General features: G+C 32.5%; 1 protein-coding gene across 3 annotated transcripts in view; it reads right to left on the reverse strand.

Moving 5' to 3' along the window:
• Positions 1-13,462, reverse strand: part of LOC137930964 (netrin receptor UNC5C-like) — a 115,181-nt gene that overhangs the window by 40,744 nt on the left and 60,975 nt on the right. For all 3 annotated transcript variants that reach the window (XM_068774340.1, XM_068774341.1, XM_068774339.1), the window contains exons 5-6: positions 8,282-8,360; positions 91-264 (exon numbers count right to left, since the gene is read on the reverse strand). In XM_068774340.1, coding sequence (XP_068630441.1) covers positions 91-264; positions 8,282-8,360 — 253 coding nt within the window. The remainder of the gene's footprint in view (positions 1-90; positions 265-8,281; positions 8,361-13,462) is intronic.

Below are 13,462 nucleotides of genomic sequence, written 5' to 3' on the forward strand. Positions count from 1 at the left end.
CGTTTTTCTAAGCAACGTATCCACAATTTAAAAAAATAATTAAATGCGTATTAAAACATATTTTATTCTAATAATTCGTAATAAACTCACCGCTTTGACATGGTATACAGTCGTTGGTTCTTTGAACGGCTTGACCTTGACAGGGCGCCCCTCCATTCAAGGGGTGGGGCTCGGTGCAGGTGCGCGTGCGCCGCTGCCCGCCTGCGGCGCGACCGTTGCAGCGGCACTGTGTCCATGGACCCCACGAGCTCCAGCCGCCGTTCACTGAGGGTAATTGCGAATAATTATTCACACACACACAAATAAACATACACACATTAGTAGTAAGGTTTATTCCTCTATATTGACTTGTGTAAATGCTTTACAACGAGCAGTCATGGAGCGCTAGTATATGCGAAAAAGTGATGTCGCAGAAGGAGGCTATAGAGAGAGAGAGAGAGAGAGAAAGAGAAGGAACATCTAGTCGGCCTATCCGCAGTCGACCTGGACGATGGAGGGTGTTAAACCGCGCCATTCTCCAAACCACTTAGCATGACTTTGGCAACGGAATCGGATGCAGGATTTTCTCACGAGTAAAAAAAAACAGATGTAAAAGCTTAAAAGATTTGAATGATGAATAATGAACAGAGGTATCCCAGCGGTAGAAGACTGAGACTTACGATCGCAGGCCCCGAGTTCGATTCCCGAAATATAGCATTATATATAATTCACACTTCGTGCGTTAATTATATAGGATTTCCATTGCTAACGAACAAGTTTCCAAAGAATAGGTAGCAGTGTCCTTCCATGCGTGGCGAATATGCTATATCGCACCATATAAATCGCTGGAGAAGGTCTATTATTCCTTGCATTGGTATTCTATGGGCTGAAGCAATGACGACACATGATCAATAATTTCAGTAATATTAAAAGTGTTAAAAATGCAGATTTTTACATAGAAAATTTAATTATTGTTTATTACTTATCCCAGCAGTCTGTACTATCGTAAGTTATTGGAACGTCGTATTCTAACAAAAAAAAAATAACAATTTTACATAGTACATGTACGTATTTTAGAGTGATCACTTTATGCACGGTGATTAGAAATAAGTGCAATTTTTTCCATCTATTACCAATCATCCTGTACACGTATCGGTGAGACAGTATTGCATATAACTTTAATTGTTGTGGTTTTAATACATATTTTGTAGTCTCTTTTGCTTAGCATGAATTGTTTGCTTTATTTGAATATTTGTGAGTCTTATTGGTCGGTAAAAATAACGCAATATACAGTTTATATGACAGATGTCGCTAAAATCGCTAGTTTGTTTAAATTTTTATTGCTGTTTTATTAAGATATTCTCACTGTGTTATTCTCGTGGTTAAAACACAAGCCTATCTCCACATTTGTTTCAAATATATGATTCTAGAATTTAAGATAAGTTTTTTTTTCGATTGATCGTCTATTTATAGTATAAATCAAATGTAAATGAAACACAAGGACTATCATTTATATCCAGTCTTTAAACACTAACTAAAATAAGCTTTGTTAATCTAGAAGTATTATATATATATATATATATATATATATATATATATATATATATATATATAAATGTGTGTGTGTGTGTTTTTGTGTGTCGACAATATTTGATTGTCATTACGTACTTGGAAGACGTATACTAGATGGCAAAAGATGTAACTTTATAAAAGAAAACAAAATTAATGTTCCCGTGTAATAAGGGTACATACAATTACTCCATCCTCGAGGCCAATTTCACCACGTTAAAGTCAATTAACTACCTCTAATTAACTTATAAGGTATCGATGTAATGAAGCAATTAGAAATAATTTCATTTAATTTAAAAACTAAATGTTAAATAAGGCCAGGCATAACACGCAAATGCAAGGAGAACTTACGTTATATCTCTCGCTGCGATCATATGTACAGGTAACTATAGGGCGGTCATGCTAGGTCGCGTGCTATGCCTGGCTGACCCATACGCTTGTCTAGAATATTTAATTATTCCTAAACCTTTGTTAGGACCGGGCGATCGGATAAAGTTGTACACCGCGTCGACGCTATTTCTGTTACGTTTAAAATTAATTAAAACCTCTTTAGTGGCTATTATATTTTTAGTAACATATTTAATTAATTTAAGTTCAGAAGAAAATGTAATGTTGCCTCACGCATCGAAAGGAAAGAGAGAATATATCAGAATTTCTCATCCAGAGCCGAAGATTAGGATCTCGGAGAAGGTGACGGATCTGGGTTGATCCCGTATGTCAAGGTGGCATGAGAGTTATGTTCGCTTACTTTATAAGCAGTTTTTGAAGTACTTCAACATGGGTCATCGTTCCGTTGCCGGGACAAAGAAAGAGTTATGTCGTACTCACACAGGATAAAATCTCACAATTTGCCTTGACGTCGTTAGTTAAAACTACGAGAATGCCTTCGTTTACTACTGTAGTTTCAAACTCCAGTAACTCTAAAATCTCAGGGTAGAGCTGGAGTATTGTATACCTACAAAAGTGCTCCTGAATTCTATTTTTGAATGTTTTAAAGAGTCATCAAAAACATCTAAATCGGCTATTGTAAAATTATTTGTGAAGCATATTCTGGCAATATCAAAGTGATTACCATTTCTTCAGCGAATAGTATTTTGGAAGAATTTTTGTGTTCAGTTTTAATACGAAACAATTTACAATGGGTAATTAGATATAGTGTAATTGATCTAGTTAAAAACACAGTTTTAATGCGTCCCACGATTAGGAACAAAAACTATTGGTGCCCATGATTTTGTATTTCAAAACTCTATAAAACATTACGTATCTTACTTTGAATGTGGTGCCAATATGGCACAATGTTATAACATTTTTTATTGTGCAGGAATGAAGATCTGCGAGGAGTTAATAGGTTCGAAAGGAGGACGAAAAGAGACCAATATTCCTCAAACTTTGCAGGAAAATTGCTGAAAAAGCAATCAGTATAAATAAAATTTAAAATCAAGAAAAAGTATATACAAGAAAATATTTAAAATAAAATAGAGAAATATAAAACTGAGGAATGAGGTGAGAAATGTATGATATCGCGATACGAGAGAGAAAGGCAGAAGAAATGTGGAAAGAATGATAAAGTATGAAAGATTATAAGAAGAATGCTAGAAGAGCGAATAAAAATGATAAAATAAAATAAAACGACCCTGTCCTTCCCAAAGATACTAGGCCATTAAAAAAACTTTTTTAACGTAACGGTTCAAGATGGGCACATTTAATCATATCTCAATACCCATATCACGTTTCTAAATAATCCTCATCACACCATAATTTCCCATAATATTTCTTCCCTCACAAAGTATAAGGATATCCAAAAATGTTGTATAATATCCGATACTTCCCTAAATTACTTGTAATGGGGAACATTACATTATCTTAACGGTTATAAATTGTCAGATTTCACAGCTATGCCACATGTTGTCCAAATTACTTAAATTCACGGTGCACGGGACCAAAAAGTATTAATGGTGTTGAATTTTTTATATATACTTTGTTCAAACATATGCGACGTGAAAGATGATTTAGTAATTGTAATTGAAAAATTTACTGTTCAAGGCCTTATCTAATCTAATATATCAAACAGTAATAATATTAAAGATGTACAGGCCTTTGTAGAGGAAGAAGAAAATGAAGCAAATTCATATGGAAGATAAGAGAAATTTTTTGCATACATGATATAATTATATCGTTTTTAGAAATTAGCTTTTGAAAAACAATCATAATAATTCAAGCAGAATATTAAATTACTATTGATGACTTGATAAAAGAATTTTGTGTTCCGATACTATAAAGACAAAAATTTCTGACATGAGTCATCTTATTGCATTTATGACAATAATTATAAATATTAGGAGGACCGGAAAATAATGTCGCTTTCTTTAATTCACAAGTAGTCTTGTTCATTTTCAACAAGTTTTTATTTCTAATCAACAATATATTTACCTTCGTTATCAACAACATTTTGGCATCTAGTATACAAATTTTGAATGCTGTAGCAGTAAAAATCAATCGATTTTTCTGCAAAATATGTTGGCAAAAACGATATTACTTTCGGGTTCTCCAAATATGTTAAGTATCAAGTATTCAAATATGTATTTTTTAACATTAACCTGTAATGTAAGTTAATAATTTGGACTAAACAAGAAGAGCATCAAGTAACAAATGCACTAGAGTTGTTTTAATATTCCAACAGCTCCATTAGACCACCCGCAGTTCCAATTTAGGAGTTTTCTCATCTATAAAAATTAATTGCCTCCCATTAGCGTTGGGCTTTGTTATTAACCCATTAAAGTGAGCTAACATAAATAAAATTCTACTAAACAGTAAAAAATATATGAAACTTTGTATTCATATTAACTTACTGATATGAAATAGAAACAACGTAATGATTTATGAATTAATTTGTAAAATCACTTGAGATATTATAACTTAAGTAATCTTATAATAGGAACGATAATTAAACAGGTCTTATTAAAAACACGACTAAAGGTATTGATATCAATTAAGAATTGGTGTACAAGTTAAGCATCATACATATATAAATGAATATTTAAATGACAAGAATCCTTGGTAGTGATACACCTAATTATTTTCATTTAGTCTGTATCTGATAAAGTTTATGTGTATAAATCTGTATTGTTAAACTTTATTAAAAGATGTGTTATTGTAGAGTACAGTAAAAAATTAAATATATTAAAAAAAATATGTTAACGATCATTAAGGGTTCTGTTCAAAGTTCATATGTTGAATAAACGTATTTTATCTTCATGTTTATCATTAAAGTATAAAGCAAGCTCGGTCTCCGGCCAGTCTCGGCACCGACGAAGCCTTACTTCGTTCTAAGCAAAGACATTAATTTTAAGTAATTTGTTCAAGATCATGATAATTTCCTAAAGATAATTTTATTTTACAACAACTCAAACAAGATATTGTTTTGATTAAAATTAATATCATAAAGTTTATTTCAAAGCTCTAATTAAAACAGTTTAAGGTTTGGATGCCATTAGTTATTTTGATCCAAAGCCTGTTTTATGCTCACAGCATAGGCACATATAAATATTGTTAAAGTAATATAAAATAAAAAAAATTAAGTAACTTTTATACTCTTAGTAAAAGTGGCGACCACGAGTCGGTAGACGCGTTGTAGGTATGCCCCTCACTAGGTAGACCGACGACATAGTTAAAAACGCAGGATGCAGGCAGGGCAAGAAAGATCATCGTGATGATCTTTGGGGGAAGTCTATGCCTTGCAGTGGAAGAAGAAGGTGGTGAGAAAGAAGGTAACATAGCGTGCAGAGATGCCCACTGAAGCCTTAAATGGACCCCATGGACTGGCAATAGTTAGATTATTAAAGTCTCTGAAAGGAATTGGTTGTAGCTCGCTTCCACCCGCTTCTATTGTAAATTCAACGAATGGAAAAGTGAGAGACCACGTTTCAAAGCCGTTGTTACACTAGTGATAATTAATTACAATTCGCCTTATTAATTTAGTAATGCCACTGCTACTTCTAACTGTAAAAAGATTATATTTGAGTTTTACAATTTTAGTTGTAGACATGTTGCATAGCACTGACCAATCAACAGTCATTTTATAATTTCACTAACACGCGTTCCACGTTTTAAAACGCACGAATAAATAACAGAGTTAGTTGAACTGAAACAACTTCTGGCAGACTCGATAATTACAATGTATTGCCCAATTCGCACATTACTTCCACGATTGCTATAGAACAAACTGAAAGGGCCCCCGAGGTCTCTAATAAACGTAATTGGACTCTGACTGTACCCGCAGTAACAGTACCAATTAGTACCTTCGTTTCTAAAGCCGGAATCGACAGTGTACACAAGCAATTGGCTGCGCTGTTGGTACAGTGGTTAAGTGGCCGGCTGCGGTTGCAATCCAAACGAGATCTCGTGACCCTTTGGTACTGACGACGGTTTTGTGTCCGTCTTACTCCTGTGTAACCTGTCATCCAAAGTTAATCTTATCGTTATATTATGCCTTTAATTTATTTTCTCCCGCCAAAACAAAATTGTATTGTATCTATAATGTATTTTTAGATCGAAGAAAAAAATGTCTCAATTGATAGTTAAACATGCACACGTAAAGTAAAGTTACCATTTTAAAATATTCATTTAAAAAAAAAGTCGTAAAAATAGTTATAATTTTAATTGCATAATTTAAATTTAATTCAAAATACGTATTTTATATTTTAGTGTTTGAACACATTAAACACAATATATATTGTTAAGTATATATGTACAAAAAAATTCGGTAGTTCATTGCAAAGTGTTTTCTATGATTATACTGAAACGAATATTATAACCATTTTAAATGTAAATTATATTTTTTCCCGTTGTCATATTTTTAACATTTTATAATAAACATTTTTTGAATTTGAATCATAATTTTATAGGAAAGCTTAAAACGGATGATCGATGGATCTCTACGGTTCAGAAGTGGACGTTATAGATCACTAAGTGATGAGTAGAACGTCCATCGACAAGGTGGACTTCATTAATCTCGTCATAGAGCGTACGAAAGCCGCTTCTAACTGATCCTATTAGAAATCTATAAGGAGACCTATGTATAGCAATATACGTCTAATGATTGAAATAAATATGCTCGAAGTGGTTGTATTGTTAACCAAGAAATGGCAACCGACTAAGACTACTAGCAGGTAAACGCGACGTGGTTATGTCCCACCAATAGGTAGACCAACGACATAGTTCAGGTTGCATAAAGGATGCGAACAGTAAGAATATGTAAGAAACAGTATATGTAAGAATACACTAACTACATATAATGTAAGAAAAAAATGTTTGTTTATTTATTAATCGAAAAACATAGCTATCTTTGTAAAACTCCCTATATAAACGAGGTACAAAACAATTTTCGTACGTGCCAAGTCGGTGGTGATTGTAATCAGTTAGCAAGGCGCCATATTTCCAAGATGGCGTGGGCGATCGACGCGTCCTTAATGACTCTCCCATGCGCCGGCGCAGCGCTATATAATTGCAAACCAAGCTCATGCCCTTTGATCTCGTTGAAGTAAAGATAGTTATTATGCACAAGTGGGGGGATGAAATGAGCATTAAATAGCGTAGAACCGTCGGCCGTCGAATAAATTGTTAGTGAAATAATGTAACCGGTGTCCGGACCTCGTTAGCAGACAAGACATTAACATGTCTAAGCTCTTGCGGTGTTATAATGCGATTTAGTATTGCGGAATTACGGAATCAAAAGACGGAAATTAATTGTTTAACAGATAAATTATACTGTATCGTAGTTATCAAAGAAATATATTGGTCATACAGGCATGTTTAGTTCTACTTTTTTCAGCCAATGAAAGCCTACTGCAAGGCATATGCCTTCCTCAAAGATCACGATGACAGCATCTAGCGACTTCCTCCACAACCTTAACTGTCGTCAGTCCATAGGTTCCAGGTCGTCACTCGAGAATATTTCCGCCCTAGCGGCTATCGATGGCACGAGCGATCTACCTCGCCTATTGCCATTTCAGACGAGCAATCCTTCGATCTACGTCGATGATCTTGATTCTTCTGCGGATCTCTTTACTTCTGATTCGATCTCGCAGCGATATTTGCTACTAAGATATGTAACATCCTATACAAAAATCAGCTGTTTACATATTTAAAAAAAACACGTAATGGTGAAATTATATATCAATAAAATCGTTTTTTAAAATTCGAATTCTATATATTAAATTTAAATATTGTTAACAATGTATCCCTAGTTCAATAAAAAATGTAATATATTTCAGAGTGATCTCTTTACACAGGGTGTACTTTTATGCTTCTTCTTTTCAGCCGATGGACGTCCAATACATGGCATAGGCTTTCCCCAAAGATCGCTACGATGACCGATCCTCCGCTACCTACATCCAGCGATAGGTTGGAGGCCTACCCTTACCGCTTTATTATTTTCTATTTACTACAATTTTATTACACTTGTATACTATATGCTGACGAATGAGCAATTCGTTCACCCTTAAAGTTTTTACATGAATTTTCAATCATCCTGTACATTCACACTTTGAGTTCGTGTATAAAATTATAAGTTTATTAATCCAATATACGTGAAAAAAAAACAAATAAATTTTGTAATTAAAGCAAATTGTGAATGTTATAATGTGATTTTTATACCATCAAGGCTCGGGTCGACACGCGATCTGGTTTTCAGAATTTTGAAAGCGTTATAAAGCAATTGTTACGTTACACTCACCATAAACAGTCAAAAGCGCCGGCTCTGAAATTCTTTTGCCGGCAATATTTTCAGCCACGCAACTGTAGTTCGCCATGTCCTGTGGAACAAAAGACTTCATGTAATCACCGATTATCACGGCAAGTGTTTTGTTTGCGTTTAATAAACAAAACAATAACCTCGTGTTTCGCATTCCTCGAGCTTCGTAGTCGAAATTAGGTTGAAAATACCATAGAATGTACCACTTTGCGTGTATATTTACGTTTCATTGTATTAATTTTATGAAACAAAAAACTAATATAATTTCAAAATTAAAAAAATATGTTAGAGGAATCGGAAAGTAATGTCGCTTTCTAAAGTTAAATTCACACGAGTATATTTTTAACAAGTTTTTATTTTCATTCATTAGAGAAATTAAAATCCCAGCTTTATTCCTCGTTATCAATATTATTTCAGCAGTAGAAAGTCCACAGCTAGACATAAACCTCTCCCACAGATTTCAAATAAAACAATTTATAAGCGGGTCGCATCTCATATCTTTCTTATCAAATAAGGACATTAATGGTAAAAACAAAAGAAACTTTAAGTGTAAATTTAAAGCTGAAAGAATCTTTAAGGTAGACTATTTTTTTCTATTACCAGACAAAGGCTTCGCCATTGATTTCTACTAAAACGAATTGTAATTGATTGCATTAACATCTTAACGTGAGAACATTAATAGTAAGATTAAAAATTTTTTAGGTATAAACTTAAAGTTTGAAGAATCAACAAGGTAGACTTTTTTCCACTGCTAGGCATAGACCTCTCCCATAGTTTTCCAATAAAACAAATTGAAAGCGAATTGCATCTAACGTCTTCCTTTACACGTGGCAACATTAATACTAAGATTTAAAAATATTTTAAGTGTAAATTTAAAGTTGAAAGAATCCACTACTAGAAATAGGTCTTCTCTGTAGATTTCTAATAAAACGAATTGCAAGGGTATTGTATTTGACGTGTTACTTAACAAGTGAGGACATTAATACTTAGAATAAAACATATCGTAAATGTATATTTAAAGTTGAAAGAATTTACATGGTAGATTATTTTTTCCAATATCAGACAAGAATTCCTCATAGATTTCTAATAAAACGAATTGCATGTGTATTGTGTTTGACGTCTCATTTAACAAGTGAGGACATTAATACTAAGAATAAAACATTGTAAGTGCATATATAAAGTTGAAAGAATCTACATAGTAGACTATTTTTCCAATATCAAACAAGACTTCCCAATAGATTTCCAATAAAACGAATTGAAAAAGGATTGCATCTAACGTCTTCATTGACAAGTGAGAACATTAATACAAAGATTAGAAAAATATTTTAAGTGTTAATTTAAGATTCGAATAAGCTACAACTTAGAATTTTTTAACTAAATCTCAGATAGCAAGTCTTCGTCACCGCCATTTTAATAACAGTCTAGTTAATCGTGTAATGATTGCAATTAATGAAAGTGCAGTTTCAATCATTAATAGTCAGAGATAGTCCTGTATCTAAACGCCCACATCACGCCTCTAGGCTCGACCATAATTCTTGTCTAGGTAATGTCATAGCATCTAAATATAACGAGAGATGTAAAAGCTCACACTAATGTGAGATATAACTTTGTTTTATTAACAAAACTTGTTTATTTATATCAAAGACTTACAGATTTAAGATAAAATTTATTTATTCAACATTGGAACTTTTATTGATGGTGAAGATATTATTTAATTATTTTTAACATATTTTATATTTGGCTCTACTCTGCTTCATAATGCAAGAAGGAAGTCTACAACAACACATCTTTTTCGAGAAAATAATAATTGCTATCATGTATAAATATCAGTAAAATACAAAAATAAATTTAATCACGTACTTAAGAAATAATTAAATGTTCATAATTAATTAATATGTAATATATATATATAATAAAATTTCAGATGAATTTGATTTTGTTTTCAAGTCTCCAAAATCCCTTACTTTTTAATGTTTTTGAAGACCTCTTATTCTTCCTCCATTGGTTGGGCAGGGACAATTTTTAACATAGTTGTTCACATATTTTTTATTCGCTCACACTTCTTATATCTGTCTTCAAATCTCTCTTTAACTCCGGAAAAAAGGAGAGTAAAAATTATAAATAGAAGTGAAAAAACTATCGAATTGTAATATACCCTGTACATCCCAAGATAGAAGTGAACGAGAGAAAAAAAAAAATATCTTTCACTCTTTCATTTTTTCCACACATTATCTTCCATTCCTATTAATTCATACTTAACCTCTTTTCATTCACCGTTACTCCTGTACTTACTTTTTTATATTGGATATCCATATATCAAGATAAAAACATTAGCATATATTATTCCGTATGCAAGCAATAGTCTTTTCTAGCATTCTACTCTAGTACGAAATTGTTAATTGAATGTACAGATAAATGAAATTATATTTCGTCCTCACTTTATAAGTGAAATAAGTGCGCTGTAAACATATAAGTTCGAGTAAAAGATCAAAAAAGCTCCCCGCCAAGTAAGTAATAGTAAGAATTTAAAAAGGCGCATTTAATTCAGCGAAAGCTCCCTTAAATCACAAAGGATGTATTCATTAATTTAAACACCGCATACAACTCATGATTATAAACATTACATTTAATTAAGAACGCTCCCAACACCTTTGTGCTCCGGGATAATGTTGCAGACCGCTGCGAGGGAGACGCGAGTGACAGTGCCTCCAATTAATCCATGTCTGGCTTTAGTGGCTAATTAGTAAATGCCATGTAGCGGAAACCGGAGATGGTGTGAGATGCTCGCGATTCTGTGGCTAAGAGAATCGAAGTAGCTGACGCATAATAAACGATTTATCATTACGTATTAATATACACCAATGTAATTATGCATCTATTTAAACTTTATTTTGCTATCTTACCAAATCAGCTGAAGCGAATTAGTTTTTCTTAGTATTATACTATATTTAATGATATTAAATATTTTTAAAACCGAATGGATACTTCATGAATAAAAGTACTTTTAAGTTTTAAAATTGTTTTCAAATAATTGGAAAGGTTATTGTACATGTATATATTAGGAGGACCGGAAAGTAATGTCGCTTTCTTAAGTTGAATTCACATGACTGCATTTTTAACAAGTCTTTGTTTCTAATCAACAATATATTCACCTTCGTTATCAACAACCTTTTGCTACCTACTATACAAATTTTCAATGCCAGAGCGGTAAAAATCAACCGGTTTTTCTATAAAATATGTAGACAGAACAGCTACATTTTTTGACACGTTTTCTTTCCGTAGTTTGTTCAGATATTAATCAATATTAATTTGTGTGCATATCTTAAATTATAACTATACAACGTTTTGATTGAATGAATGGATATAGAGTAATTTTTTAAACTGTAATACATGCATATGTTTTAAGTTGCTTTATGATAAAATAAAACAAAAAAAAAAAGGAAAAAAATTGAAGCATAGAATATAACATTAGTTAAGCATAATTAGTTTTAAATTGTTTAAGATTGAACTTAGGAAAAGGTTTAAGAGTTTAGTAAACGCAGTGACATGCAAGGTAATGAGCAAAATAAGAAATATTAACAGTTAATATAAAAATAAAGGCACGGACTTTAATATCTGTACTATATAAATTCAATAAATAAAAATATATTTGAACATCTATTAAATATCCTAGTTGCGTCGTCTCATTACTGTAGATCGTGACCATTTTTGCATAGTCAATCAATTTGGCGATGAAATACAAATAAATATAATAAATGAAAGTTAAACTATTGAAAATAATCTTTCGAAAACAATATATAATCTCAGTGAAAATCTGCTAAGATAAACAATTCTAACAAAGTGAAACAATTTAAAAATAAAATCTCCGTTGAAACAGATTCGATGCAACGAATGAAATATGCAACGAAATTAACCCAGGACACAGTACTCGCATTATCAACGAGACCGGCGCATCGAAAGAGTAAGGACAGCAAAACAAAGAGTCGCCAGTGACTTGTGTAGCAATTAATAAACGTCAGAGCAGTACGACTAATTAGTCGCAGTTGGTAAGGACAAAACAAACGATTTGCGACGAGACGTCGAGATCACGTCAGCTGATGGCTTCGCTTAGGATATAACCAGGCACGGATTGACACCCATCTAATCTAATTAAAGTCCCTTTGGGTCACATGACGTAATGAGAAAGTGAATATTACTACACTAATTCAGTTACGTTTTCATGATGTTCTTCCTTGCTTCTTTTATATAATAGATTTTTTAAACGGTTTTATTTAGTTCGACCCGTACGGAATTTATTTGTTTATTTATTTGGGTCAAAATTAGAAATTGAAATTTAAGCACCTTCCCGTTGTCAGATTGATCTGAAATTTGGTACAGTTATTAAATTTAGATAACAATACAATATAATAAAATCAATAACATTATAAATCTAAGATAGCCGCCGATACAAAATGGCGGATTACGTATTTTTCCTTAACCCCATCAATATGGGTATCAAATGAAAGGGCTATACTAGTAAAACACGATGATTATGTCAAAATTTAAAATTCAAGATGGACGCCGTTCCAATATGGCGGACTAGGTACATATTTTTCCACAACCACCACAATATGGGTATAAAAAACCGTTTAACTTAAAAGTTTTTTAAATTTATTTATATATATAGAATTTTTATCAATACGTTCTGATTTCTATCAACTATAATTAAGTAATTTATTTAGCAGTGATAGCACAGCAGTAGAGAATTGAGACGTGTGATCATAGGTAGCGCTCTCGATTTCCTTGATACAATCTTATATAACTCAAATTCTGTGAATTATTTTTTTGCTCACGTTTCTGTATGTTACACTGTTTACTAAGTTACTCTAGTAACTATTTAAAATTTGATTGAAGTGAACTATTATTATTATTTTTAACCAAAGGTGTTTTATTTGTTTTTAACAATAAGGTTGGTGTGATCGCTTTCTCATCCCTACTCTTTATTGCCATTCTCAGTTTCAGTTCGTCACATCAATAAATTTGAGAACTATTTTATCTCTAAGTAAAAAAAGGACCAATATTTAGCCAGTTCTGCACATGCAGTGGTAGTCGTGCAACAAAGTGTACCGCCCACCAGCCCGCTAAAAATTAATAAATGTACGCAAAATAAAAATTTACTAGATA

The sequence above is a fragment of the Battus philenor genome, unplaced genomic scaffold (genome assembly GCF_028537555.1).
Source record: "Battus philenor isolate CCGP_79_NKW_IND1 unplaced genomic scaffold, ilBatPhil1.0.hap1 SCAF_7, whole genome shotgun sequence".
Classification (NCBI taxonomy): Eukaryota; Metazoa; Arthropoda; class Insecta; order Lepidoptera; family Papilionidae; genus Battus; species Battus philenor.